The sequence below is a fragment of the Synchytrium microbalum genome (genome assembly GCF_006535985.1).
Source record: "Synchytrium microbalum strain JEL517 chromosome Unknown SmJEL517_scf0003, whole genome shotgun sequence".
Classification (NCBI taxonomy): Eukaryota; Fungi; Chytridiomycota; class Chytridiomycetes; order Synchytriales; family Synchytriaceae; genus Synchytrium; species Synchytrium microbalum.
In genome coordinates this window covers 566,730-593,342 of record NW_022158352.1, presented here as the reverse complement: position 1 = coordinate 593,342, position 26,613 = coordinate 566,730, and the positions used below count along the sequence as shown (strand labels likewise).

The window sequence follows — 26,613 nt, the reverse complement described above, 5'->3', positions numbered from 1 at the left end:
TTGGCAGCACATCCTGTCAATCGTCTACGGTAAGAGGATTGCTGAAGCTGTAAAGTGCTCTAAATTTGAGCTATTATGAAGAGAATCGTGGTATCATGCTGAATCTAACATGAATTTAACATTCCACTACTTAGAATCAAGAAGGAAGTCAGCCTTCCCAACAAAAAGACAATCACCATCCTGTATGCACGGTCTGGAGAGCCAACTACAAATGCAGATTCACAAGAAAAGATCACTCATGTCAGGGTATATCTCCGAAAAACATGCTCTGTTACAATCTTGGACAAGCTGATGTTGATCCGTCACCTACTAGGCCAAGTTGAATAATGAAATCGCCACGTTACGCACTCGATTGACTTCTCTAGCTGCTGATAATAACGAACTGGACACATTCATTAGGTAAGCTTCACGGATCTATGTCTTGCAGTCACGCACATGCCAACATTTATACCCATAGATCAAGAGCTGAAGAGCTAAATTCGTCAATATCAGAGCACATTGATCGGCTTCATCGGTACAATGAGATCAAAGACATCGGGTAGGATACGTGGGGTCTGATTTGGCGGATCAAACCACAGACAAGGACTTCAACTTACAATCGTTCTTGTCACAGACAGCTTGTACTGGGAAAGATTGCTGAAATGCAAGGTACCACAACCAAGGGAGTCTACACTCAATTTGGTCTTGATCAGGAGGATTGATTACAAAGCATCGGTTAGATCGTGAACTGCCAGGTCATCGCCAGTGCGATCATTGAGTTGTACAAAGGACTAAATAAAATTGAATATCTTTGCATGAGTCAATTATATTTTGTGATAAAGATTTCGTGCCCTAGCTTGTCCTTTTCAAACTGAAGTTCGATTCTTTCCTTGTTGCTCGCCAATCCATTTTTTTCGTTCCCACGACCGCAAAAGTTTCCAGGACAAGGGATACGCAGAGAGAGATCTATATCTAGCAGATAGTAGTGTCTAGTTGACGGGCAGCGTTACCATTCTAGTCCAAGTGAGACTCAGCCACCATGAGTGCCGGTTTGTTAGATTTCTCGCTGATGCCTGTGTTTGGTATTCCAGCTGTGCTCAGTAATAGAAGAAGCTCGCCTACGTCAATAAGGCAGAGTGAACCAACAAGTCCTGGAGGAACAAGCATGTCTCCTCGAGCCTTGTCATCAGAAGCTCCTGCTGCAAACATCAACAACCAAAACACACCCTCCGAAGAACCTCCTGTTAGCTCACTGCAACCAACCGAACGTAATACTGCAGCCTCTATTAATATGTCTACACGGGTGAACTTGACTCAAGTTATCGAAAGTTCGGCACCATCACACTCATCCATGTTCGGATCACCATTATCATCAATAGCTGACTCTCTCGAGGATTTTCTTCCGCACCATTCCATCCCAGAAAATCATCCACCGCCAATAGTAACTGTAGGATTGCCTGCTAGTGTACTTAACCCAGCAGATCAAACGGTAGTGCCAAGGACATTGTCTTTGCCACCTGTGGTTGTAAATAGCCTTACCAGTATTGCTACGAATACGACGAACAGTGCTAATACAGCACCGGCAACAGTTCTTGGTAGTGCTGCAGGCAGCTCGCCGGCATCTGAACCGACGACACCAGAGCCACCGACACCGTTGAATGCTACTGCTAGAGGAGCTATTGAAGCAATGGTATCTGCAGATCAAGCTGAAGGGCATAATAATTCTACTCTTAGTCGACGCATTCTGGCTAGGAGAGTAACAGCACGTAAAGCAGACCCGTTGGTATCCCATTTTAGTTTGGAAATGGATGACAATAGGACAGTCTTCCTGCCTGGTCAACGTGTAGAAGGTGAGGTCGCGATTAGATATATCGCAGTATGGTCAAATTTGTTTGTCCCGAACAAGATCTGAGTATTTATTCATGTTTCTAGGTCATGTCGCACTAAACTTGCTCGGGTCTGCGGAAGTTAGGATTTTACAAATAAGATTTACTGGATATATTCTCACCAGACTGTATAAAACAGATACCAAGTAAGCAATTTGAATGATTCTAAAACTTGCAAAAAGAGCTAACTTGATTTCCATAAACAGCATCTCTGCTCACTCAGCATCCATCACACTCTTCCGTGACGTACAAGCCATGATAGCGGCGCCTTCAATGGAAGAAAGAGGTGTCATGGTGCCAGAAGGCGAATATGTCTATCCCTTCTCATTCAGAATGCCACCCACCAATTTGCCACCATCTTACGACGGCACATTTGGTAAAGTTGGATATGAGTTGACGGCAATCTTGAATCGAAATGGATATCCTACCAGGACGGTCGTGATTCCTTTGACGGTGCCATCAACAGCAGATGCTTCTGATCGAGACTATGCTAGTCCGTTTGAAAAGTTGCTTTCTGGACCAGCTGGATTTTGGATTTGGAAGAGTGGACATTTGGATGTTGCTGTATCGGTTCCTAGAACGGGATACGCTAGTGGTAAGCACATAGCAATTCAGGGCACAGTTTTTTTCTTTCTCTATTTGTCGGGTCCACAACAGAAACCTGTTAACCCTGCCTTTTCATGTTTTGCAGAGGAAGTAATACCGTTGAAAATTGACATAACAAACCATTCGGGAGCTGGAACGATACTGAAGGACATATACTTGAAGCAGAAAGTCACTTACAAAACTTTGAGCGAGTAAGTCCTGGACAAAAAAAAGTGCTGCTGCACAAACTATATCAGATATTTGACAGCACATCGTTGATATCACATCCTTGTATCGCAGAGACTTACGAAATATTCTACTTTAGGACTCGTGGTCCCTTGACCGAGAAGATACATAAGCTGGCATATACAGAACCATATCCTGCTTCGGCTCGTCGTGTCTCTCGTATAGTCCAGTTCCCAGTCCCATGCTCGTCAGTAATGTCACCATCTATCAGGACATCGATATTGGACGTCTCCCACTTCATGATTGTCAAGATTGCCTCGAAAGCTCGCTTCTCTCCCACTCTCAAAATTAAAATACCCATCTTCATCGCAGGTTTCCCAAATGCCCTCCTTGATCTTTGGCATACACGGGCATCGGTAGATACATTACCAGCTTATGAAGCACCACCAACAACAGTTGTTGTACAAAGGCCAACTATAGTTAGTCGTTTGTCACGAGAGGTTTCCCGTGCTACGACGGAGATAATGTCACGAGTAGGTGCAGCGACTGAAGAGTCTAAGCAACGGGTATCGCTATTGGCACCTGCACGACCAACTGTAGGTGCAGATGAAATAGACACGATACCAGCACAGGAAACAGCACGACCCGCTACCAACAGAGACAGTTTGCCAGGTCGTCTCTTCGTATGGTCTAGGAATAGTAAAATGCCAGTCCCATCTGCATCTGAAGAGGTACATCTAATTAGTAACAACTCGAATAATAGTACTGCCGTGACATTACCTGCTGCCGAGATCGTCAAAGAAGAGGCCGAAGTAGACGAGAGACCTAGTAGAACCTCCAATCTAATAAGGTCATGGACACGTTCTCGATCTGCAGGTCGAGACCGTTATCAAGCATTACGCTCCGAAGATGAAGATGAAGTAGATGCGTCTATTCCACCTGTCCCGCTTCTTAGCTATCAACGTGTGCAAACGGATGAGTCTAAAGCAACCCGAAAGAACGAAAGTAGAAGAAAATCATTCTCGCCTGATGGATTTGCTGGCTCACTACCATCACCACCACCAGTAAGACCACCATCATCACCACCACTACGAGCGTCGTTCCAGCAGGAACGAGCTGCAACCGCTGTATTTGATGAGTTTATCGCTGAGGCTGGCAGAATACGTAATCTACGTCTAACAACTGCAGGCTCCTCTCCATCTATCCTGACTGGACCAGCTATATCGAAATCAAGTAAAGGAAAGGAACCTGCTCATATAGATTCCGAGGTAATCCGACAAGTAATGGCAGTAGCAGGTGATCACCCACCATATGTCCTAGAACATAGAGCGCCTGTCGATCTATATAATAGTAATGCTGGGCCAGGACCATCTACTATACCCGGTGAACTGGATGTCGGTGAACATTCTGACCATACAGAGTCTCCTGGAGAGTCAAGAACCGCATCTGAAGTGTCGAGTCTAGTCGGCACACCTCCCATGACGTCCCCAGTAGATTCAGCCTTGTCATTGTCTGCTCTGTTACCACTGCACGATATTATAGAGCCAGCTCATCTCACAGCACCAGAAAATAATATAACACCATCAACAGCAACATCAGCATCGCATTTGACCGTAGAAGGTACTCGTAAGAGTCTAGATAAGCAGGATTCTGGAATCTCGCTTGCTACTCAAAGGACAGTAAAATCAGTACGAAAGGTTGGAGAAACTCGGAGAAAGGAGAAACCAGCAATGGAGTAAAACCAAGCCAAGTCATTGAAATGTTGGAGAAATCTCACGGAAGGAGAGCCTGTATTTGGACTAGTCATCACATCACTGCATCAAAAACACGTAAAATAACTGATTCCTTGTATACAATGTTTGTGAAGATCAATTAACTATTGGGAATATTTGTCGCGAATGTCCACTCCATTTTGTGCGGATTGTGAGGATTGTTGGCGTCGATGGCGTCTATGAGTGCAAGCACGGTGCTCCCGAAGTTTTAATGTTTCATTCGCGTGCAAGTCCGCGTGTTTGCCTCTATAATGTGCTAGTTCCTTTGCACTTGCGACTACTTTTTTTTTTAATAACGTTCAGATCCAAAAATATGGATCCACCGATTGATTTAGAAGCCGCAATTACTGCTATTGCTGCTAGTACAGCAGAGCCTACAATAAATAGCGAGCTACCTCCAACTTCAACGGCACCAATAGTGGGAATCTCACCACCAGCTCCAGTCCCAACAGTTTCTCAACCAACACCACCAATATCGCATCCATTACCGTCGATACAATATGAAGCACCACGTCCAGATGTAGTACTCCCTGTCCCAGCTCCAGTACCTATACCGACAACCAAACCAACAACCCCATCAACAACACAACCTCCTTTGCCAAATCCACCATCAAACGCTATAGAGCCTCAAATGCATGCTCCCATAAAGAATACGTATATTTCCCCTTCAATTCAGGTCCCAATTTCTGCATCAGCCAGCCATAATATAGTCTACCACCCTGTAATGATCAAGAACGAAACCCAGTACAATGGAATTGTCACCCCTCCGTCATATGATGAACGGATTCATAAAGGTAGTAGCAATAGCCAATCGCATGTTAGTAATAGTAGTGGTAGTGGGACTGCAAACAAAGGAGTCAAAAGAACTAAAGGAACGGACGATGACTATCAAGATCCGTCGAATACGCACGCAAAGAAAAAGAAGGCTGTTGCTACTAGTAATAGCAATAATAATCCGTACAATAATGCGCCCTCGCTGTCAATGTCGTATAATCAGCAGGTGCTTGATCGGAGAGAACCTGTGATGCAGGAACCGAGGTACACATCTTCTGGTCGGCTTACGTCGTCGCGAGCCACGGCTCAGGCACACAAGTATGAAGAGGAATGGAAGGCTCTAGAATATGATGATGAGGAAGACTCGAGTAAGGCCTTGGGAACAATGGATTCGAGGTGATTTTTTGCCTTACAAGCTTCATTTTGATTAATAGTGCAAGATAGGAGCCATTCTTCTAGAGACAAGTTTCGGCAGACTGTTCAGCATAGGCTGTTTGAGATGCAAGAGACATTTCTCAAGAACAAGGACACGTACGTTCCCTAACACTAACAGAACACAAAAAGTTATCTATCTTACTGAAACTGTCGCTAGGATATACAGTGATATGAGTGTCGCGGTTAGACATGAAATCCAGCAGTTGAATGATGGTATGCATGTTTGTATGTGGACATCAATGCGTTCTTTTTTCAACTTTTTTTCTTCGCTCCAATTAGGAACCCATGCAGACTTTGTGAGAGAAGTCGCAGTGTATGCCCGAGATCGTGAAACGACCATCTCTGAAGCTGAGATGATGTACCACCACCAGCTAGATAGTATGGCTATATTGCACGAACAAGAAAAGGTCGAACTGCATGACTTGTACTTGGTATGTGCTCATGAAATACTCGGATCATATCTTTGAATTGTTCTGAATGTTTTCTGTCTGCAAAATAGAAGGAGAAGAGAGATGCACAGACCAAGCTTATGCAGGCTTTAGAGGACAAGAAGAGGAGAATGCGAGAAGAACGTGATGTATTTGACCTCAGCAATAGTGAGTCCATTTGATTTGAATCTCTGACCCCATGTATCTCGTTGTCTCGACACTTTTCATTTTAACTAGTCGGTGACATTACGGATCCTGCTTCTGGGCCATTACACAGAAATATGGCTACTCGATCTACGGCCAAAACGACAGCTACTGCTCCTTCTATCAAGGAAAAGAGAGGAAGAGGAGGAATTGGTTATCACGGAGCTGGTCTTCAGCATGCTACTGGCGCTAAGCTTGTCGATAGGTTGCCAGAGGATGAATTGATTGATGATATAGCTGTGATTCGAAAGGTTGGTGTAATTAATATGATGATTGTGGGATGAGCACTAAAGAGCATCTCTCTTATTAGGCGACGGGATTCACGGCAACCAGAAAGGCCGTGAAGCGTTTTTGAACCATTTTGTTGCAACCTTGTCCATATGTGAAGGTATCAAGAGCCAGGACTTTTTACTTTCTATGTATTTTCTTGAATATAAATCATTTCCTCTAGATATCTCTTCTTGTTTGGACTGCTTCAGCATGATGCCGATAGTAGAGCGAAGCACTCCAGCAACGACGAATATACGTGTAGTCTCGCGTAAATCTAATACAATTTCGTGGTTGAAATCCAAATAAAGTTCGCTTTCCTTAGGTCCTCAGTCGCACTTCGGATTTGGTACGTTGCCTTTTGCAAACACAAGCAAGCTCTTTGACGAAGCTCTGCCATCAAAAGCTTTAGTAACAGCAATATTTTGCTGGAAGCTCTTGAGCACATCGACCGTTGCGAACTCGCTCCTCTTCCCTTTCTTTACTCGGTAAGCTTCCAAGCTTGATTTTCCAAACTATTTTCGAAATTCTGACGTTTTGTATCCGCTAGTCAATTATAAGTCATCCAGATATTGCATATTATAATTCTCAGTCCATCATCCGATATTATCGCTCACCGAACTCGCTTCTTCCTTGGACTGGCTCGTCATCAATTTGACATCACCAAACTCCAAAACACCCATCACACAGTCGACCAAACGATAATCCATCAATAGCCGACTATCATGGCACAAGACGTACCTACCGATTTTGTAGCTAGATTGACAGGTCTCACAGCCAATCCAGAACCTATTCGTCATGCATCAAATGCCAATGACGGAAAACCAACTACTGATTCCACAACTACCGGAGGTACTGCTGCTGTAGAGCCTGCTGTAAATGAAAATACATTGAAAAACGCAGCACCAACTCCTGCTGCTGCAAACACCACTACTACTGAAGCTGAATCCAAGGGCAAAGAAGCTGCTACTGTTGCGGACACTGACCCTTCAGCTCCACAAAAGAGTCATCAGCCTGATGTGACGCTTAGAGCACTGGTCACAACTCGTGAAGCTGGTGTTATTATTGGAAAGGAAGGCAAAAATGTAGCTGCTGTACGAGAAGCTACTGGAGTACGTGCTGGAGTATCAAAAGTGGTACCTGCTTCTACGGAACGAATACTTACTGTTGGTGGTCCATTGGACGCTGTCGCAAAAGTAAGTTGTCAAAAGTGGATATGCGAAAGAGATTGTGTCTACTGGCCGAAAGCTGGCCTATTTTGAAAGTTCCTCTTCATTCTTTTCTTTTGCATCCTCAAAAGTTGCTTCAGCTCGAATCTGACAATATCCAACCCTTTCTCGTAGGCCTTCTCTCTCATGGCCAAAAATCTGATTGATAATCCTATAACACCTCCACAATCTGGGAACCCAACCGAAACTGCTCTCATCCGACTCCTTGTCTCACACCAAGTAATGGGCTCTGTAATAGGAAAAGGAGGTGCCCGCATTAAGGAGATTCAAGAAGAATCTGGTGCTCGTATTGGTGTCCGTAAAGAAATGCTGCCACAATCTACTGAACGTGTCGTTGACATATCAGGTCTTGTCGACTCGATTCAAATAGCTGTATTCTACATTGGAGAGTGTATCTACACTGACTCGGATCGAGCTGCAGGCACTATATTATATAATCCAGCACCTCCACGAAGGCCAGGAACTGGACATCGCTACGAAGAAGAAGATGGCCAATACTACAACAGTCCACGATCTGCTGCTTTCTCATCAAATCGACCTCCTCTCGGCCATTCCAATCATGATAACCATAGTATCGATGCACCTTCAACACGACGTGGTGAACGTGGTGACCGTCCTCCTCGTCAAGACCGACCAGGTGGTATGGCTGGAGCGTCACCATACACTTCCTCTCGAACAAACGGAGCTCCCAGTAGTAGCAGTAATAGTAGGGCAAGTCGACCACCACCACCAGCAGCAGCAGATGAAGGAGAAGTAGTACAAAAGACAACATCAATACCTGCAGACATGGTGGGCTGTATTATTGGACGTGGTGGATCCGTCATCAATCATATACGTATACAATCAGGTGCCAGAGTATCCATCTCAAAAACCAAAGATCCAGAAACCAATGAACGTACATTTACTATCGAGGGAACTCAAGGAGCTCTTGACAAGGCTCTCACGCTCTTGTACAAACAGCTTGAAAATGAAAAGGCCAGGCGACTGGCTAATGCTACTAATGCCGGTGGGAATGAATGGAATGAGTCGTCAGAAAACGCTACAGGTGAAACAGCATAGATCTATTGTGCATAAAAAAAACCGATCTGTATAACTTTTTGTCTAGCCAGGATAAACTTGCTTTGTTTTGTTAAGAATCAAGAGGAGTTTTCAAGTATCCAGTGGCTCGCCGCGAATCTGGTGTCTGCGTCGGCGCTTCCTTCTGTGAGAGTCAAACAGCTCCCGTCTAGCGTCGCTAAAGAAGCTGAGGAGGTAAAGGTATCAGAACCACATTGTAGGATTGTTTACAGATACCTATCATTCGACTGGAAGTAGGCAGAAAACTCTAATTGCGGCAGGAACGATACAAACCTGTCCAATGCGAAACTCGGCCGAACTCCTACAAATAACTTACAAATTCATCATAATCAAATGATGATGCGCGAATTGTTAGTATGAATTCAGATCAGGTTTGCAGTAAACTTATTGTCAGCTCTCCGTCGTTAAAATCAAGTATGAGCAAAAGTGGAAAAGAGCAGCGAGTCTGTTTTCGGGTATCTGGTCCACTCCTACCTTCCTTTCGTAGATCCCTGGCAATTATCAGATCTTGTTGAAGGACTATCTTCCTAAGCACCAGCGGGTGCGTGATTGATGGAATGAATCTGATTTTTTTTTCCCACCAACACACATGATTATGAGTATGAGCGATCCTGGACTGGTCAAGCTTGGAGCATTCCTCTCCAAGCTTCATCCGGACATATTCTTCCGACTATCAAACAACCCTTCAAATTCACTTGCATGATTGGGTTGGTCAAGGTTCTCATCTGACCGCTCGCCCTTCTACCTTTTCTCGTGTATTTCTGTGGCATTGGAGCTTGACGAGTAGAAAATACACCAAAAACTCAAATTATTTTTACAGGCCTAGGGCGTCCTATCTAACTAATGGAAGAACCTGATGGTATGGTTGTTTGCGTCTTTTTTAAACCAATCAAAATATTAAATTTTTGAATCATAGGTGCAGTGGGTGATATACAGGTCAATGGAGCGGGAATAAATATTTCTAACGAGCAACATGTGCGGCATGTCTCGTTCACGAATTTGGACGCTCCTGTAGCAACCGATGTCATGATTCCAAGTGCACAAATCCATAGCACCGAGGATATGGATTTCATTGTACAAGAAACGCATCGGCTAACTTCTGCGAGGCCGACATCTGCACGACTGACCTCTGGACGACCGAAATCAGCTAAACCCAATCGTGTTTCACGTACAAGTGATAATAATACATCAGATGGTGAATATCAACAAGACGCAACCTCAATACAGCAACAGCACCAGATACAAGAGACAATTGTGTCACCAGGAGCCCGACCTCCAATGGCTCCAAGGTCGAATAGTCAAGTATCTGCATGGGAATTTCGACTAGGTGAACCTAATTCAAGGCCTGCTTCACGACCACACACGTCAAGCAACCAAACACCCTCTACTACGTTTACAAGAGCAGGGATGAACTCTACTATGGTGCCGAGTACATCCGCATGGCATGGTTCTAGGTATACATCATCGCCAGTGCATCAACAAGTCGGATCCAGCAATCAGGTTGAATCCATACCAAAGACAGATGCATCAAGACCTGTAAGTGCTGAACAACGCCCACCAGTTCCATCAACACAACCGAATCCTCAACCCTCATCGTCAGAATCACCATCTGCAGCCGCTCCTCCAGCACCAAAACACACATTCCATCAAACAATTGAGGAGATGCGTCGAGTGACAACCGATTGGCTGCTAGAGAATCCGCAGCCTCCCGTAATACATTCAACACTTCCTGTGGGCGATGTCAAACAGCAGCAGGAACAAATTCGACCGCCACCAACAAGACAGGAAAAAATTATATACGCAACTCCAAAAACGATTCTACATGTGCATCCGAAAAAGGCGCAAACGCATCGAACCAACACGGACAAGTTCCATATCGAGACCATCACATTCCGACGATTGAGGTCTGCACTGGACTCAAATACGTGTACGATGGAGCATGTAGCTATGATTGAGCTTATGGAGTCACGCATTGGACACACCATACCATTGGATTTGCTGAGGGGCTGGTTTGGACCTGGTGTTGCCTCACTGACGGATTTACGAACAACAATCCTGGACGCTGTCAGCAAGAAACGCAGGATACACCAGTATAGCAGCAATCACGGATCTCGCTCAGGAAACGATTCACACGACGACATTTTGCAAATCACACCTCTCCGACCTGTCACAATCAACAAGAAGCTTACAACACAGCCTGTAATACGATCACATGCAACCACACCATCATCTCTACTTCAAATTCTCAATACATCTCAAGGACTACCACCAAAGTGTGGACCTGTTCCAGTTCTAGATGCTCCGGAACGACTGCTCCACTCAATCTCTATCGCACCTGCAACAATGTCTTCAACACGGACGAATTCCACCTTTATTGCAAGCACGAGGCCAACTACCGCAGATTCACAGCAACAGTACGGACTTGTGGCTCACTCTTACGCATCGTTCCAGTCAAAGCTCAAGTCACATTCATGTCGACACGCCAGTGTGATGGAAATTAATGCAGCGCTTCAGAGGAGGAGAGCAAGCAGACTTGCGTTTTGATTCATTGTTTCCTTACATAATGTCTATATATTGTTGCTATGCTGTAAGTTTTTTACAAAGAATGTAGCTATGTTCATGCCTGATGCACTGCTTGGATCCATTTGTTTAGCTAACTACCAGCGTTGGGGCATCACGCTGCCAATTAAACCCATACTTGTGCGAGATCATATCTTCAGTCTCTTTACCAAACGAGAACCCAGTCTCCTCGAGAGCAAACACCAATACAAAACTATGACTCAATTCCAGCACTGAGTTTGGTTTGAGAGCTCTACGTTCAGAGACAGCTTGGAGTAGCCTGTCGCCTGAAATAAAGACATCACCTAGCGGGCCATACTCGAATGATTTCAGTTTCGGCATTGTGGCGATGACACAGTAGAATCCATCAGAGAGGAATTCTGAGAGTCCAGACACCCTTAGATACTTGAGATTTCCAAACGACCTGGCTATAATACTTAGATCTGGTAACGGGCACTGCAGTGGTCCAATGGCAAATAACTCTAGAGTTTCTAGAAGGGCAGAGCCATTCTGCACGTACTGATACAATCCTCCTCTATATGCTTGATCTGTTGTGATGATGAGATGTTTAAGATTTACGATTTCTGGTAGTATTGGTTGGTTGAGTTGACCGCTAGACATGAGGCTCAAATCCTGTAACGTAGCGGCGTTTGCTGATATCAATGTCGTTAAAGCATAGCTGTTTCCATCCCGACACATGATTACCAGTCTCTTGAGGGCCGCTTTCAAACCCCAGAACTGTCTTACACCTAATACTACACCTCTCAGCTCCAACGCAGTCAGATTCTCAAACAATGCTAGTCCATCATGAGGCATGTTCTCCAGACCTAGTCCTGATATGGACAAAGATTGAAGAGCACGAGGCCGCCTACTACTTCTCAAGCACTCTAATAACGGTGTACCGTCCATCCGATTATGCGTTATTTTAAACTGTTTCAGGTTACGTCCTTCAAAGAGTTTGGCGATATTCAATCCGCTATTGTGGTCGTCGAAGAGAGACAGCGTCAATTTTACGAGGTTTGGAGTCATTCGACCTAGAGCAGTCCAAGCTTCTACATTCCATACTGGTAGATTTGACGGTAGAGCATACAATTCCAACGTTTCTATACTAGTAGGGAGTGCCCAGTGTTCCGGAGCCAGACAATCCCTCGTGATTCGATCCACACTCAAAGATCTAAGACGAGCAAAGTCAGACAGGCCATGTAAGACGGCGAGATCACGGCAATCGATTTCGAGACGGTCTATGCTGATAAATATGGGTTGCCTATACAACGCAGAAGATCCTGCACGAACTGTGGTTGAGATAGCAGCAATAGTTCCTCTACGTTTTGAGATACTGCTATAGAGATACTGGCATGCGATAGAGTTCAACTCTCTGCAGACCAATGCGACCTGTGCAAGGTCGGCTTTTCGTGTGTGTGATGCGATCTTGTCCAGGATCTCTGATGGCAGAGGGACAGCATGTTTCTTCCAGTTAATACTCATGATTTATATGTATGCAGTTAAACGGTGAGTGATTGCCTATTGGGAAATGCGACATTTTCGTCAGTTCATCCTCTCTTGTCAACAACACAGAGTTTCAACAAGAATGACAAGCCAGCAAGCAATGCAGCCTACAAAACCAGAGCCGTCACGTACCTGGTTCCAGTATCTCGGGATAACCCGCCCTACTACACCAATAATAGTTAATCAACAAGTCAAACCTGAGAAATCTGAGCTCCCCAACTTTTCACCTCCGTCACGAGCTGAAGTCGCCGAGGTCTTGTCTCCTGTCGCGTCATATCCGAACGTGACAACCACTGCTGAGGATGGATTTGCACCCTACAACAAGTACATTGTTGGAGGGGCATCGCTCACAGCTTTTTGCACCATGCTATACACCGTGCGCATGCAAACTAAAGGTGATCGAGATGGGCTAATCTGTCTGTTCAAGTGTACAATTCTATTGTATCTGTGTTCTTGGATCCTCAGCCCTTCAGCTAACTCTTCTTATGTTGTCAGGCAAGATGAGGATGCCACTACAAGAACTATTAGACAATCCAATCGCAGCGGCTGCCAATCCAAAGCTAGCTGCTTATGCGTTTGCTGGTAGAGCATTTGCTACTGCTTCAGTCCTCGTTGGATCTGGAACTCTGGCATTCACAATGGGTTTGGCTTCCCTTATGGGCGTGAATAGTGTAAGCTTCCTATTGCCTCAACCGTTACGTTACTGTACTCACTATCTTCTATCTAGTTGAAAGAGTTTTCAACGAAACTGAGGTCGCTAGCTACAGAAAATCTACCGGTATTACGTGGTTCAACACACGAAGCTGAATCATCGGGTGACTCGGTCATGGATAAGGACACGTATGAATTCTTGAAGGAGGTTCAAGATGATATGCGGAATGACCGCATCAATCCTCAACCGGAAACACTGTCGAAACGTGTAATAACACACGACCTTCGAGAATCATTTGGTGTTGGAAACCCGAAAACCGCTAAACCGACTATGTAATTAAACAACAACATTCCTTGCACTCAAGAAATTTCATAAATTTGCATTAAATATTAGACAACTGTGTCATGGCACTTCTACAATTATGGATTTACATTATTTGAATTACATAGTACATATGTGTCGTCGTCACGCTATTACCAGCAAGGGAGTAGGGTCTCTTCGCAGATCAACACAAAGAGATCTAATCGCCCTTTCGTATCTCTGACAAGTGGTCACAGCTTGACGATGCGAAAACTTCAAGTCCTCCAACTCCTCGAAAAAGTTGGGATCAAATGCTTGAAGCTCATCTATACAGGAGACACCGTTAAAACTGAGATTCTTTCGTTGCCGGCCTCTGTCGATTGTGCTTACTCCTTAATTCACGATTTTCTTGCTCAAGTTCGTCCAACCTATTTGATGTACCAGCAAGCCCACCAAAGCCATCAGAGGAAACAAATTGGGTAGTCATTTTCGCTACTCTAGTCTTCCACAGCTCTAACTGTCAACATAGAGAGAGAGGAGTATATTGGTACTCAATGAAGTCGTAATTTCACAAACATGTTTCCTTACTTCTCGAAGAAGTTTCCTTCTTTCTGGATCTGAAAGAGGACCGTCGTGACTGCTACCGCCACTTCTCGATGATTCTTGTAAGGCACGTAACTGCACCTCCTTTTCTGCCAATTGGGAACGCTAACAAAATGGAAATTCAATGTTTGAAATCCTGCAATAGATATTGCAGCGTTGAGCTCACCAGACGGTCAATAATGTCAGAAACATCCTCTCGCGTAGCGACCTCACCAACAACTCTTCTAAGGCCTTGACCCTCCAGCTTGAGCCGTTTGTTTTCTTCTTCCAATTCAATTGCTCGTCGAGCTTCCTTTTGCAGCTTGGAAGACTCTTTGCGTAGCTGTGTCCGAAGTTTTTGGTTTTCAGATTCAACCCTACGAAAAAAAGCTCGTTACAAAATTCGTCACGACAAATACTGTCACCAAATGCTTCCCAATCACCTCTCAACATTAGCATCGTTGGACCTAGCAGAAATTTTTTGAACAGCATCGTCTCGTTCCGTCTTGAGCTGCTTACACTCTTTGACAATCTCCATGTATCGCTTGTCCGATGTTGCTTTGGCTCGTAGTAGCTCTACGTCTTTGTGAGCCTTTTCAAGCGATTTCGACAAGTGGTCGATGACTTGCGCCATTTCAGTCTCTCGACTCGCTATAGTGACAACACATTTTAGTGTTCACAATATCTGCGGCACAATCTCAAAATCGAATTACCTTTGACAGATGGGTGACTTGCAACAGGCAAAGGAATGAAAAAGTTGGGAAGACGAATACCGTAGTCAGACTCATTAGAAGTGGTGACATTCAATCTCATCTTGTTGAGAGATTCCTCCAATTCAAGAATACGATGCTCTAGACGCTCTGATGAGGCTTTGGCAACATCACGTTCAGCTCTTATCTGAACTAGCTCCGTATCCTTCTTCAATCCTTCCTCTTGAAAGACGTGATTTTGTTCCTAATAGAATTCTCAGTGAGCGGATTGCTGCCAAAAACGGGTATCAGGTTGTACCAAAAGGGTTGCAATCCTTCGCTCCAACACAGAGTCTTCCAAATCACCGAGATCTCGTTGCAAATGCTCATGAAGTGTCTGAAGAGTATCCAGCTTGTCCTGCACTTGAGATTTTTCCTGTTTCAGACGAGATATTTCATTCGTGGCATCTACTTCTGCAACCTAGTTGGAACGACAAAAAATTTGGGTTCGGTGCCTGAGACGGAAGTTACAGAGCCAAAGCCTCTCAAATATACCTTCTTCCATCTAGCGACTTCACTCTGCAAATCGGCAATCTTCTTGCGTAGTTCTTCGACTTCAAGAGTATGCCTCACTTCCTTCTCGCGTTCTATTCCCAAGTCTAACTTCGGCATAGATGAGAGCTCGACGACCTTTTTCTGTAACCTGAGGCGCTCTCGTTCAGCTTTTTCCAGAATGGGTCTCAATGAAGCCAATTGCCGTAAAGCAGTTTCAGCTTCTTTTTTCTAGACCAAAAATATATCAGTACTTTGAGTACAACACAAACCAGCTTCCTGACGGTACCTTCTCTTCCAGCTTTTCACGAAGCGTATCGACTTTGACCCGGGTTTTATGATCCAACTCCCATTTCTGACGAGCAGATACTACAACGAAAAGGCGTGAGCCCCAGAAAGAATTTTTAAAACCATGCACGATCGTTTCTTACCTGGTGCCTCCGCTGGACTGGACTGGACAGGAGATGCCATTACTGCCGGTGCACTATTAGGACGTGACGAGAAGGTAACCACTCTTGGTGGTAGTGACGGTGGTTCAGCGGATGAAATCTTTTCTATACGTTCTACTTCAGGGGAGACTGGTGTGGTAGGAGATCCAATAGCAGGTGAAGCGCCGAGTTCAAATGGCTCAGTGGATTGTGCCCTGCTGGAAGGAGGTACTCGAAGAGACAATACTCGCAAACCATGAGCCATTTTATCTCGCTCAAGATTGGCCTCTAGCATTTTGGATTCGGCGTCACGAATCTTGTTTGTCAGATTTGATATGTCGTCACTCAAAGTGCGCCGATCCTTTTCCCACTTGTCACGTTCTTCTAGATGAGAAGCTGCCACTTTCTTCAATCTAAGCAGAATGTATAACATGTTTGAAAGGGCAAAAAACCCTTTATGCTATACGAGATTGAAGACGTACTTGTCAAGTTTTGCTTCCAATTGCACTATACGCGTTGACGCAGATGAAAGACGTGACTCTTGACCATCAGTCAATGGCTCTCGAGCCTTGGCTATTGCTGTAGCCTTGATTTGCTCGATAGCACGCTCCAATGATTTGATTTTGAGGTCGCGCGTGGAGAGGTCTGTCTTGAGGCGTTTAACCTGACGTTCCAAGGTCTTTGGTGGAGCTTCAGCAGCTGCAGCGCGAGCTTCAGCAACCTTTCCAAGAAGATCAACTTTCTCTGATTCCTAGTGTTTAGAAGCCACGATTCAGAATATCGGGCAATAAAAGGATAGTTGACGAAAATGTACAACAAACCATATCATCCAGTGCTTTTGACCATTTCTCTTGCTCCTTTCCGAGATACGAGTCCACATCCGTTAACTTGGACTTCCAGCCATCAACTTCTGCAGTCAGCTCTTGGACTCTTTGAGACAGATGCAAAATTTCTACATCCTTGGCTGCTACTAGATGCTCCAGCTCTGTGATTGTTCCAGCATCAGGATTACTATGGGTTCAGAGTTATTTCATGGAAGATAAGAAAAAATGAAATCGATTAGATGTCACGTACCTATCCGAATGAGATTGAATCTTATCGGCTGGTTTCTTTAATCTCTCAATCATGCCATCATTCAGAGTATTGATGATCTTGGTCAAATGTGCAATTTCACGCTCGTCAGCCTGGTGAGGGTCGTAGGTCAGTATGCTTTCAAGCTCTTTTAGAAAGAATCAATATTACCATCTTTTGAGCAGTGACAGCTTCTTGACTCTGTTTCAGGCGATTGGCATACTTTTGAAGCATTTGCTCTTTGTGCTCCAGTTGCCGTTGAAGAGATTCAATCAATTCACGTGATGCCAAAGCACTCGCAGATTCTGCTTCTTGAACAATGGATCTGGTAAGATCATCTGTTGAAGGGATTATCCTGTATTAGTTTGAAATAAAAGGGAAAATGCCCATAACGTCAGATGTTACCTCGGCTGACTGCAACTTGTGATAAGCGAACGTCACCATCATTCTTGAGACACCTGAGATCCACAATTTCAACATCTTTGGCATTAATTTGGCCTTCTTGATGCTAACAGAAAGTCGATTTCAAATTTGAAATTATCTACTCTGGACGACCAGTGCTTACTTACCTTGGAATGGACTTCCAATTCTTTGATTCGCTCATTGGCACAGCTCAGCTGGAATTGATAAGCTTTAGATTGTTTGGCACGTTCTAAAAGTAACTGGATTGCGGCGTCTAATTGATTTGCCAGAGGCAGAGTACGATCAGGCAAAGTGTCTTTGAGTTCGGACGACGATGCTGCTCGGAAAATTAGTTCTCGCTCTTCTTGCAGGCGAACTAAACTCATTTCCAAGTCAGTTTGGCGTTGTTCCCAGTCCAATTGTCGTTCATCAAACTCGGCCTGAAACGAGAGCTTTGGTCAGTGAAGAAGAGTCAAGCTAGATGGCCCGAGACGAGATGCATACTTGAAGACCCATGAGCTTCTCGGCTAGCTTTTGAGCTTCAGCTTTCTCTGATTCAACGCTTGAGCGGGCTCGAGTCAAATCTTGACGCAACGCAGCGTTTTCACGAGACATTGCTGCATCAGCTATCCGCATTTCAGCCATACGTTTTTGCCATTCTACTAGTCTCTCCTTTGCTGCAGTTGGGTTATTCAAGAGACTAGCGAGCTCACGATCTAGCTCTTCTCGTAACTGCTTTTCAGCAAATTGGGCTTCCAAAGTTCTATTGCTGTTGAGAAGATGTGCAACCTCGTCGTTCATTGCTTTCGTTTGCACATAAGCTAGATGTAGCTGGTCACAAGCTCGCTACAAGAAAATGGTTAGACTGCAAAAAAAGCACTTACGAAATAGCTGCGATGACCAACCTGGTATCTCTCCAAAGTTACCGACCCAGCCAGTCTGAGACGCATACTTTGCACAGTTTTACGCAAATCATTGATAGTAGATCGGCAGTCATGTCGAGCCTTGAATAAACAAGCGTCCCTATCGTCCAGTGCTCGTTCCAGCTACAAAGATACGTTTTAGTAAGACAAATCCCACTGAAACCTCGTGATGCGCCAAATACCTCTGCAACAGTTGTATCAAGCTTCAGCAGTCGTCTTTCTGATGCCGAGGCTTTTTTCAAAGCCTCTGTTTCCGAAGCTTGTAAAGCAATGATATGGTTGTGAAGTTTGCCAATGACCATCTTGTCATCTGACTGGTTTTGCAATTCACGTATCGTAGTTTTGAGCAACTCGAAATCCTTCTTGTCACGATCAAGCCGGCTCTTCAAATCAAGAGCCTGTTGCGACGACACATCGGCTGTAAGTTTGTCTAAAAATCGGCGGGTAAGTCTAAACGTACAAGTAACTTTTAAGATGTTGGACACTGCCATACTCACAATGCTGAATTTCTGAAGCAAGGCGATCTCTGTCATCTTTGAGCTGTCTGGCCTCCTTTACTAAACCTTCATCAGGCCTAGCAGTCTTGAGCTCTTCACCACGATAATGCATGAGCTCTTGAGTCGCTTCAAGATACCTCTTCTCTGCATCCTCAGCTCGTCGTTGTAACTGTTGCGACTCCTTCTGGTGTCGTTCAGCTCGAGACTCTGCGGTCTCACAACGTGAGGACAAGACTGCAACACTTGCGGTCAGCTGTCCCAACTGCTGATGGAGGCTTGAGGTGGATTCAGCTCCTCTTTCGATAGATACAGAGTTTATAGACGCGTTGGCAGATTCGATCTGTGCCTGCAGTCCTTTGACTTCAGCAACAGACTTGTCCAATTCATGGCGTAGATTCTCGGCATCAATGCCCTGCTGGGCCTTCTCTTCCCAGCTTCTCTCGCGTTCCAAGAGTAAGCGGTTGCGGGCAATCTCTGATTCAAGCTTTGATACTATCTTGGCATGATCGGACGCAGCAACGGTACACGATATCTCTTGTTCCAAATGCTCTACACGACTCGAAGCAGATTTAAACGAAGCTTGTAGATGGCCAATTCTCTGTAAAGAGGCTGCTTCTAGCGACGAGAAGTCGTCCTAAAAGTAACAATGCGTGAGTATGTACCCTTTAGTACTAGTTTCAGCCAATTCTGTGTACCTTAAGTTGAGTCAGCTCCTTGCGCTGACGAGCGTCACAATCTTCTAAAACCTTGTACTTGCGAATTAAAGCCGTTTCATTTACTTTCATTGTGATGAATTTGCGTTGGCATTCTACAATTTCTCGCCGGATATCACTATCTGAGCCTTTCTGCATGAGTGAAGCAGTACTCTCCCACTCTTGAGCTCTGGCGTTGGCATTTTCTAAATCTAGGCTAACTTCTGCCGCATCGTGTCTGACATTGGCCACTTCGTCGTTGAATTTCTGTTGGAGATCATGATTCTCTCGGTAAACCTTCTTCATTTGCCCGGAGATAGTGCCATAAACATTCTAATTACGAAAGTCAGTATTAAACCGACAAAGTCGTGGCTTCTAAGACCGGAATCATACCTTCCAATGAGAGACATCCCCTTTCAATTCCAACAAGGCCTTGTCCTTGGCTGTCAGCTCTGCACCAAGCTCGACTACAGTCTCAATCAGAACATCTTGGCTAGCCAGTCTCAGATCTCGGGGGCAGCTCAGGATCTTGTTTTTCCGCTCATTAACATGAGCTTCAAGTTGGGTTTGCCAGGACTCACTATTACGTTTTGATCGTTCTAGTTCCTGCTCTAACTCAATGATTCGGTCTTCTGCATATCTTAGATCCGATTCTAATCCTCTCGAAGTGTGCAATAGTGACGGAGTTACACTATCCATCGTCGTTCCATGGGAAGAACCGACACGATTAGAAAGCAGTAGAAGGAGCTGTTGTACCGCAGGAAGTTGCTCCTAAGAAATAGTGTTGGAAAAAAATATCGTTTCGTCAAATCATCTCTCGTACTAACCTCTGTCAATTGCTCACGGGTTCCGCTTTGGGTTCTGCGACGGCGAGAGCTCAACATATCCGAGAGTTCACGCACTGCTGCGGATAGAGCTTCAATTTCTTGAGATTTGACTCTACACTCGTCTTCCATTTGCATAATACGAATTCGAGATTCGGCTGATTCTACATGCACCCTCTCGAGCTCCAGCGCAAGCTTGTCCAGAGTCGGGGCATGTGTAGGGTGAATTACGGTATGGTGCACGACTGCCGGGGCTGAAGACTTGTCGGCCACGTGAGATTTGGACCTTAATCGATCTGTGTAGTCTTCCAGGTCTATCAGTTCTTCGGCAGTGAGACCTAACTCGACCGCACGTTGTCCTTGCTAGTGTTCATTAAAAGTCAGTAAATGACTTGGACAAACGGACTTGAACTTTGTCCGGTTACCTCCAAGGCCCGCATTCTCAACTGGCTCTTTAACAGGACTCGTTCCTCTTCCAATCGTTCGACTTCACCTCGTAAAGTCTGATTCAGAGCTTTGACTTGCTCCTAGTAGAGCTTGTTAGGACGGTATGTCAGAGACTAGTATCATAAAGTCTTACAAGCTCGATGTGCTTCTTTGTATTGAGATTCGAAGTATCGATAGTAGTCTTTTCATCAATGCCAAGTCGACGACGTAGCTCTGAATTTTCTTCTAAGAAGTCACATATCTAGAGCTGGTGTCAGTAACATGTAGACAAAGACCGGGATTTCGCATTAATGGAATCAATACCTGAGCTTCAAAGTCATTGGCTCTCTTTGTTAGATCCAGAATCTCTTTGTCTCGCATAGAGCGCTGAAGCTGTAGCTCCTTTATTTCACGGGAAGCTTCACGTAGCCCATATGTGCCTACGGGATGATTCTTTCGTTTCAGGAAGTTTCAAAGAGATAGTCAAAATCCGAAACGTCCACACACCTTCTTCGTATTTTTCCATGCGAGCCCTCAAATCGACAACTTCCCGTTCCCGATCTACTTCTTGATCTTCGAGCAGCTTGAGGCGTTTCAAGTTTTCTAAATGCTTGCTGTGATAGGCTTCAGCATTTTCCTTTAGTCTACCGATTTCAGACTGGTGTGCCATGAGGGTTTCTGGAGCTGTCTTGGCAGCATTCACAGATTCTAGCTGATCCCAGTCCATTGCCAGAAGAGCAAAGTCTCTCTCAGAACGTTCCAACGAAGCTTTCAATTGCTGTATTGTTTCATCTAAACCAGTCGGATGAGATTGGTTGCGTTGACAAGATCGGCATCAACCTGTACTTACCGCGTTCGGTCAGTGACTTTCTCAATGAATCAATTGCTGCTTCCTCCATTCCAGCACGCAAATTGGCAACTTCCATCTGCAGTTTTCGAATCGTCTTGTCCTTGTCGTTCAAATCCATCTGAGAGTCACGCATTGTTTTCTAATGAAGAAAGGGGCATTTTGACTTTGAAATAGGGTTAATGATGCAAGGCTCTTACTCTGATGCGAGCAACCTCAGTATTTGCGTCTTCATATCGTGACTCGTCCAAGTTTTTGTAACCTCGTAGCTCATCTTCTAACTCGCCAACTCTTATTCTGAGCGAATCACATTCTCCAGACAAGGAGTCTATCTGTGCGTCTGATTTTGTTATGACTTGTCTCGAGTCTTCACGTTCACGAGCGGCACGTTCCAATTCAGCAACAGCAACTTCCAGTTCGGATCCAAGACTTTCAACGTCGTCTCGTAGTTGAGCATTATCTGTTGTCAATAATTGGATTTCTGTAAGGTATCGGTTGATCTCGGCGTTCTTCTCCTTTAGTTGAGACCTGAAGTCTTCGTCGTCTGCTCGACGAGCAGTGGCTCTTTCAGCATGGGCACCCAGCTGCGTATTAACGTGGCTGTATTCTACTTGGAGCCGCTCCAGACTAGCATTCAGAGCCGCCGAGCGTGATTTCTCGTCACGAATTGCCTAGAGAAAGATCGTTGGAACCCATCGACCTGAATTTTGAATGAACACAAGACAAACCATGGTCAAATCAACAACGTTCTTGCGTTCCATATCCAAAGTCTCTTGCGCTATCTGTGCGTCCTGCGCCAGAATCATGTTTCTTTTCTCCAGGTCTTCCAAATCTGCCCGTAACGATCGTATTTCTACATTCATATAGGTGAGTTGCCGTGCAATGTTGCTGCTTCAATAATTTTGCCACGTACCAGAAGCATTTCCTCCCATGCCGAGGTTCTTCAGCCGAACAATTTCAGCTTCACTGACTTGTAAGGAAGTCTGTATGAAACTAGAATGAGTTCCTTTTCAATCTACAAATGCCGCATGAAAGCGTCTACCTCATCATCTTGTATCTGCTTCTCGGCCGACTCGAGATATAAGTTCTTCAGTCTTGAAAATGATTTTGGTAGGTGAGGACAATTTTCGTATCAGGAAAGTTCAGCAAAACGTACTCCATGACAGATTGTGTAAGCCTAAACAGTCTGACTAGATTTTCAGGTGTAGCTAGAGCATCGTCGAGATCTACTTGGCCCTTCACCAGAATAGGATAGAGGGTCTCCAATTCGGATTCAATGTTGGGATCGTTCTGGTAGTATTCAATGAGATTGAGTCAGTTGAGGGGTTTAAACTGGATTTGTTTTCATATTTGACTGTTGTCTAACCGGATCTAGACGATCTACGTCCACGCGCAATATCGTTCTCCAGTCGACAGCCATTTCTGATGGAAGCAATCACAAGTTGGTGTGTGAGAGCCACTGCAAGCCTGGCGGCTTAAAGAAGATCGAAATTTCAATTTAGCCTATATGTCACTAATGATGACCTGCTGGCTAGATTAGCCCATCCATCATAGACGTCGCCTTTCTAACTGCGAACTGATGAATTCAACTGTAATTGTGAAAATCTAGCCAACTCAAGATCCTGCAAACCAGGACAGTTCGAAATAGATCCAATACCTGAATACGTCTGAATAACCGAGGAAATCACGTTCCGGAGCTGCCTGGCGTCGTTAGGCTTCCCAACACCGAGTTTTGCTGCTTCTCGCCAACCACAAACTACCTATTTATTTGGAAGCTGTTTGAATTCGAGGCTCGCACACTCTCTCAAAACAGATCAAGCGATTAATTTGGTAATTGCAGCCTGTCAAATTCGCGTTTTAGATTTTCGAAGCTCAAAGTATTCCTTTTCTACTCTTTTGTTAGACTTAAGTGGGCGGGATGAACATCTTCAGTTCAGTCATCAAGTTTGCCCGTTCGGCATCAACCTCAAGCATTGCTGATCGGCCTGTCGAAGCTTTTCCTGCACTGGTATGTGACAGAACGCTGTGGTCTGTGTGGACATTAAACCAAACCATTAGCTTGGACTTAACTCCCTTGCATATGTATATTAGCATGCTGAGTCTGTGCTGAAGAGTGAAGGATTCCGAGTGGACTACGTTCTCCCTAGAAGCACAAGCGGTGGAAATCTTGCTGCAGAGAACTACCTCTTCAAATGGAAGGAAGCACACACACAACCAGGTAAAGAGCTGTGATCCTTTTCTGCCTCAAAAGGTCGATACTGAAATATCTTTCGTTTCCTTCAGGTGCTCAAGCTTTCCATGGAACTTTCGATGCTATTGGGCCATATCTAATGTCCGTGACATCGACGTCGTCGAACTCGGATGATTTTACCGTTCTGATAATGACTAAAATGGTAAGAGGAGCATTTTTAGCGCTAGATGGTACAAATCTGATACTCTGGATTATAGGGTATAAGGTGCCATTTTGTTAAGAAGGATGATTTGCAAAACGGAAATAGAGGAGGCAATGTTGCTGTCCTCGCTGGTGGATATGCATTGCAAGAGCTGAGCTGTGATCCCGCTTTCCAAGCAACTAGACGTGAACAGATGGAATCTGAGCTGAACAGTGGAGCTCCGTCACAACAGCGGTGCCAAAGCAGTCCGGAAAGCTCCATGAATCCAGTAGATCGGCCGCAGGAAATATATTCCGCTGCAGAAAGAGTGAAAATATGTCGGGTATGTGTCGTTTTCTGAAATTATTGAGTTACTGAAGCTGACAAATTGCACCACATAGGCAAACACTCCACTTGTGGTTGATGTGATTGTAGAGTCTAGAAAGGAAGAATACGGTGAGTTATATGATTTTAGATTCATGTCTGGTCACTTTGGTCTGATTTCTGTTTCCTTCTGTAGCCGCTTTCCTACCATTTTTGACAACTCACGTCTCGGATTGCCTGCCAGTTGAAAAGCGAAATGATGTTTTTGCTAAATTAGGCATGAAATCAATCAAGACTCATCGTATGGAGCAATCTAGTCAAGTGGTGAGTGTTTTCCAATACGCTAGGCACTCTACACTCTCTCAATCAGCTTCACATAGAAATCAAAAGCATCAGAACTGGATGAAGGCAAAAGGCTCATAGATATAAAGAACTTAATCGACTCTGAAGAGTCATATGGAAGAGTCCTGAACCGCTTAGCCAAGGTTGGTCTCGTCGAGAATTGGTTTCAGTTTCGAGGTTTATTGCTAATATCGTTTGAATAGATCCGGTCAGATGCTTCCATGAGAGCCAGAGATGTTGCAGGATCGGCATATACGCTCAATTCAATTTTACCCAATTTGGATCAAGTAATTCAAGTGCATAAGGACTTTTTAGCTGACTTGAAGAGTGCATCTTGGTATCCACAACCCTCTTGCACTGCAGTATTAAATGCGTTTGAGAACCATGTACGTTTTGAACGAAACCAAAAAAGCCAGAGTATACAAGCATTGATTCTTCTTTTCTACAGGTTTTACCGAGAGCAGACCAGTTCGAAGCTTATACCTCCTCTTTGGGAACAGCAAGAGTGCGTGCTAGCAAACGCAAAACTGACGCTAAGCTATCAGAGGTACATTTTCATTTTTCGTTCTGAGAAGCAAGTGCTGAGACTGCGGATTTAGGACGACGAAAGGTGGTTGCGGTCGAATGCACCACTTCCCACCCTACGCTTTACGACATACTCCATTCTTCTCAAGACTCTCTTAGAAAACACGCCTGCCCAACATGTCGAATTTGTGCATATTCAAGCTGTGTACAACAAAGTGAAGCAGGCTGCCGACTTCATCCACGCACAAGAAGAAAGAGAAGATTCACAGGCAGTGATGTTGGAGTTTCGGAAGAAACTGCGCAGGCCAGCTAATGTAGATGAGAGCAAAGTAAGAGCGAGATTGGTATCAACAGTTTCAGCAACTCCTAATGCCCGTCAAATAGCTCGCCGAAATAGCAAAAGCAACCAGGCATTTTGTTGAAGCATTTGAGATTGTGGATGCCAAGCAGAATCACCTTACTCTGATTTTATTCAACGACGCTGTCTTGTTTGCCCATGTCACTCAAAGCTCGTCGAAAGAGTGGGAGTGTGAATACAGATCCTTCCATAAATTGAGAAACGCGGAAATCATCCGATACGACGATGGTAAAATTTGAGGAAGGTTTTATGTGAAATCAAGTCATTCTTACAATATTCACAAACAACAGGTTGGTTGGGTCTCGCTTATGAAGTTCAAGGGAAACTTGGAAATATTAAAAAGTTCAAGTGTGCCGACGAGACCAACTATAACTACATTTACGAGAACCTGTTGCACTGCATGCTGCTGGAGAGGTATCAATATACTGTGACAGAAGTCTTCCCTGCGAAATCGGAATATTCACCTTCGAGTGATGGAGGTTCCCCCACAAAGAGAGCTCCAGAGACTGTGTCTAAAGTCAAGACTTCTTTGTATGTCCACCGATGGGGAAGTCGTGTGATGTATTTCAATCTGATAACGGCATCTGAAATGGCTGAGAGCTCTCGATCCCAGCGGGTATGTTTATCTTTTCAGTATGTAGTTGCACCCATTTTCATTGTCTCACGCATTCGAGATAGAGTGAAGCCGCCTTCGTAGTAGTGACAGATCAAGATAGACTGGCACAGCTGGCATCTGTTGCGGCCAAGTATCAATATTGTATGTACCACTGTAAAATCGTTGGGGTGCCTTCAAGAGCTAAAGTTGGTTACTGTAGATGCTCTTGGTGTTGTGCAGGTTAGCGTTCAGCTACCGCGTAGATATCGGTTATATCACACCTTGGGTGTGTTTGAATCTGGACACGTTTCAGTACAAACTGGGT

The 26,613-nt window shown here is 44.7% G+C and overlaps 4 protein-coding genes across 4 annotated transcripts; 3 read left to right on the top strand and 1 right to left on the bottom strand.

Annotated features, from left to right (window-relative positions):
* Window positions 1-1,018: 1,018 nt before the first annotated feature.
* SmJEL517_g00938 (uncharacterized protein) lies at window positions 1,019-4,375 on the top strand (the record flags this gene model as incomplete). Its single annotated transcript, XM_031166866.1, has 5 exons — window positions 1,019-1,829; window positions 1,912-2,011; window positions 2,072-2,460; window positions 2,557-2,662; window positions 2,776-4,375. 5 exons carry the CDS (start codon window positions 1,019-1,021, stop codon window positions 4,373-4,375), a joined length of 3,006 nt encoding a protein of 1,001 aa, XP_031026996.1.
* Window positions 4,376-7,241: 2,866 nt separating this feature from the next.
* On the top strand, window positions 7,242-8,804 carry SmJEL517_g00937 (uncharacterized protein; the record flags this gene model as incomplete). The annotated part of the gene is made up of 2 exons (XM_031166865.1): window positions 7,242-7,712; window positions 7,860-8,804. 2 exons carry the CDS (start codon window positions 7,242-7,244, stop codon window positions 8,802-8,804), a joined length of 1,416 nt encoding a protein of 471 aa, XP_031027139.1.
* A 4,165-nt stretch (window positions 8,805-12,969) lies between these two features.
* On the top strand, window positions 12,970-13,875 carry SmJEL517_g00936 (uncharacterized protein; the record flags this gene model as incomplete). The annotated part of the gene is made up of 3 exons (XM_031166864.1): window positions 12,970-13,282; window positions 13,383-13,558; window positions 13,615-13,875. 3 exons carry the CDS (start codon window positions 12,970-12,972, stop codon window positions 13,873-13,875), a joined length of 750 nt encoding a protein of 249 aa, XP_031027140.1.
* Window positions 13,876-13,958: 83 nt separating this feature from the next.
* On the bottom strand, window positions 13,959-23,192 carry SmJEL517_g00935 (uncharacterized protein; the record flags this gene model as incomplete). The annotated part of the gene is made up of 35 exons (XM_031166863.1): window positions 13,959-14,009; window positions 14,095-14,165; window positions 14,230-14,356; window positions 14,428-14,547; window positions 14,609-14,798; window positions 14,865-15,072; window positions 15,135-15,375; window positions 15,430-15,591; window positions 15,666-15,893; window positions 15,952-16,031; window positions 16,094-16,503; window positions 16,573-16,841; window positions 16,912-17,101; window positions 17,165-17,274; window positions 17,333-17,499; window positions 17,567-17,669; window positions 17,731-18,003; window positions 18,068-18,409; window positions 18,469-18,609; window positions 18,669-18,916; window positions 18,984-19,617; window positions 19,679-20,008; window positions 20,069-20,446; window positions 20,503-20,862; window positions 20,925-21,026; window positions 21,080-21,187; window positions 21,250-21,365; window positions 21,433-21,717; window positions 21,776-21,914; window positions 21,973-22,443; window positions 22,501-22,625; window positions 22,686-22,755; window positions 22,815-22,866; window positions 22,929-23,062; window positions 23,139-23,192. 35 exons carry the CDS (start codon window positions 23,190-23,192, stop codon window positions 13,959-13,961), a joined length of 7,089 nt encoding a protein of 2,362 aa, XP_031027141.1.
* Window positions 23,193-26,613: the final 3,421 nt, after the last annotated feature.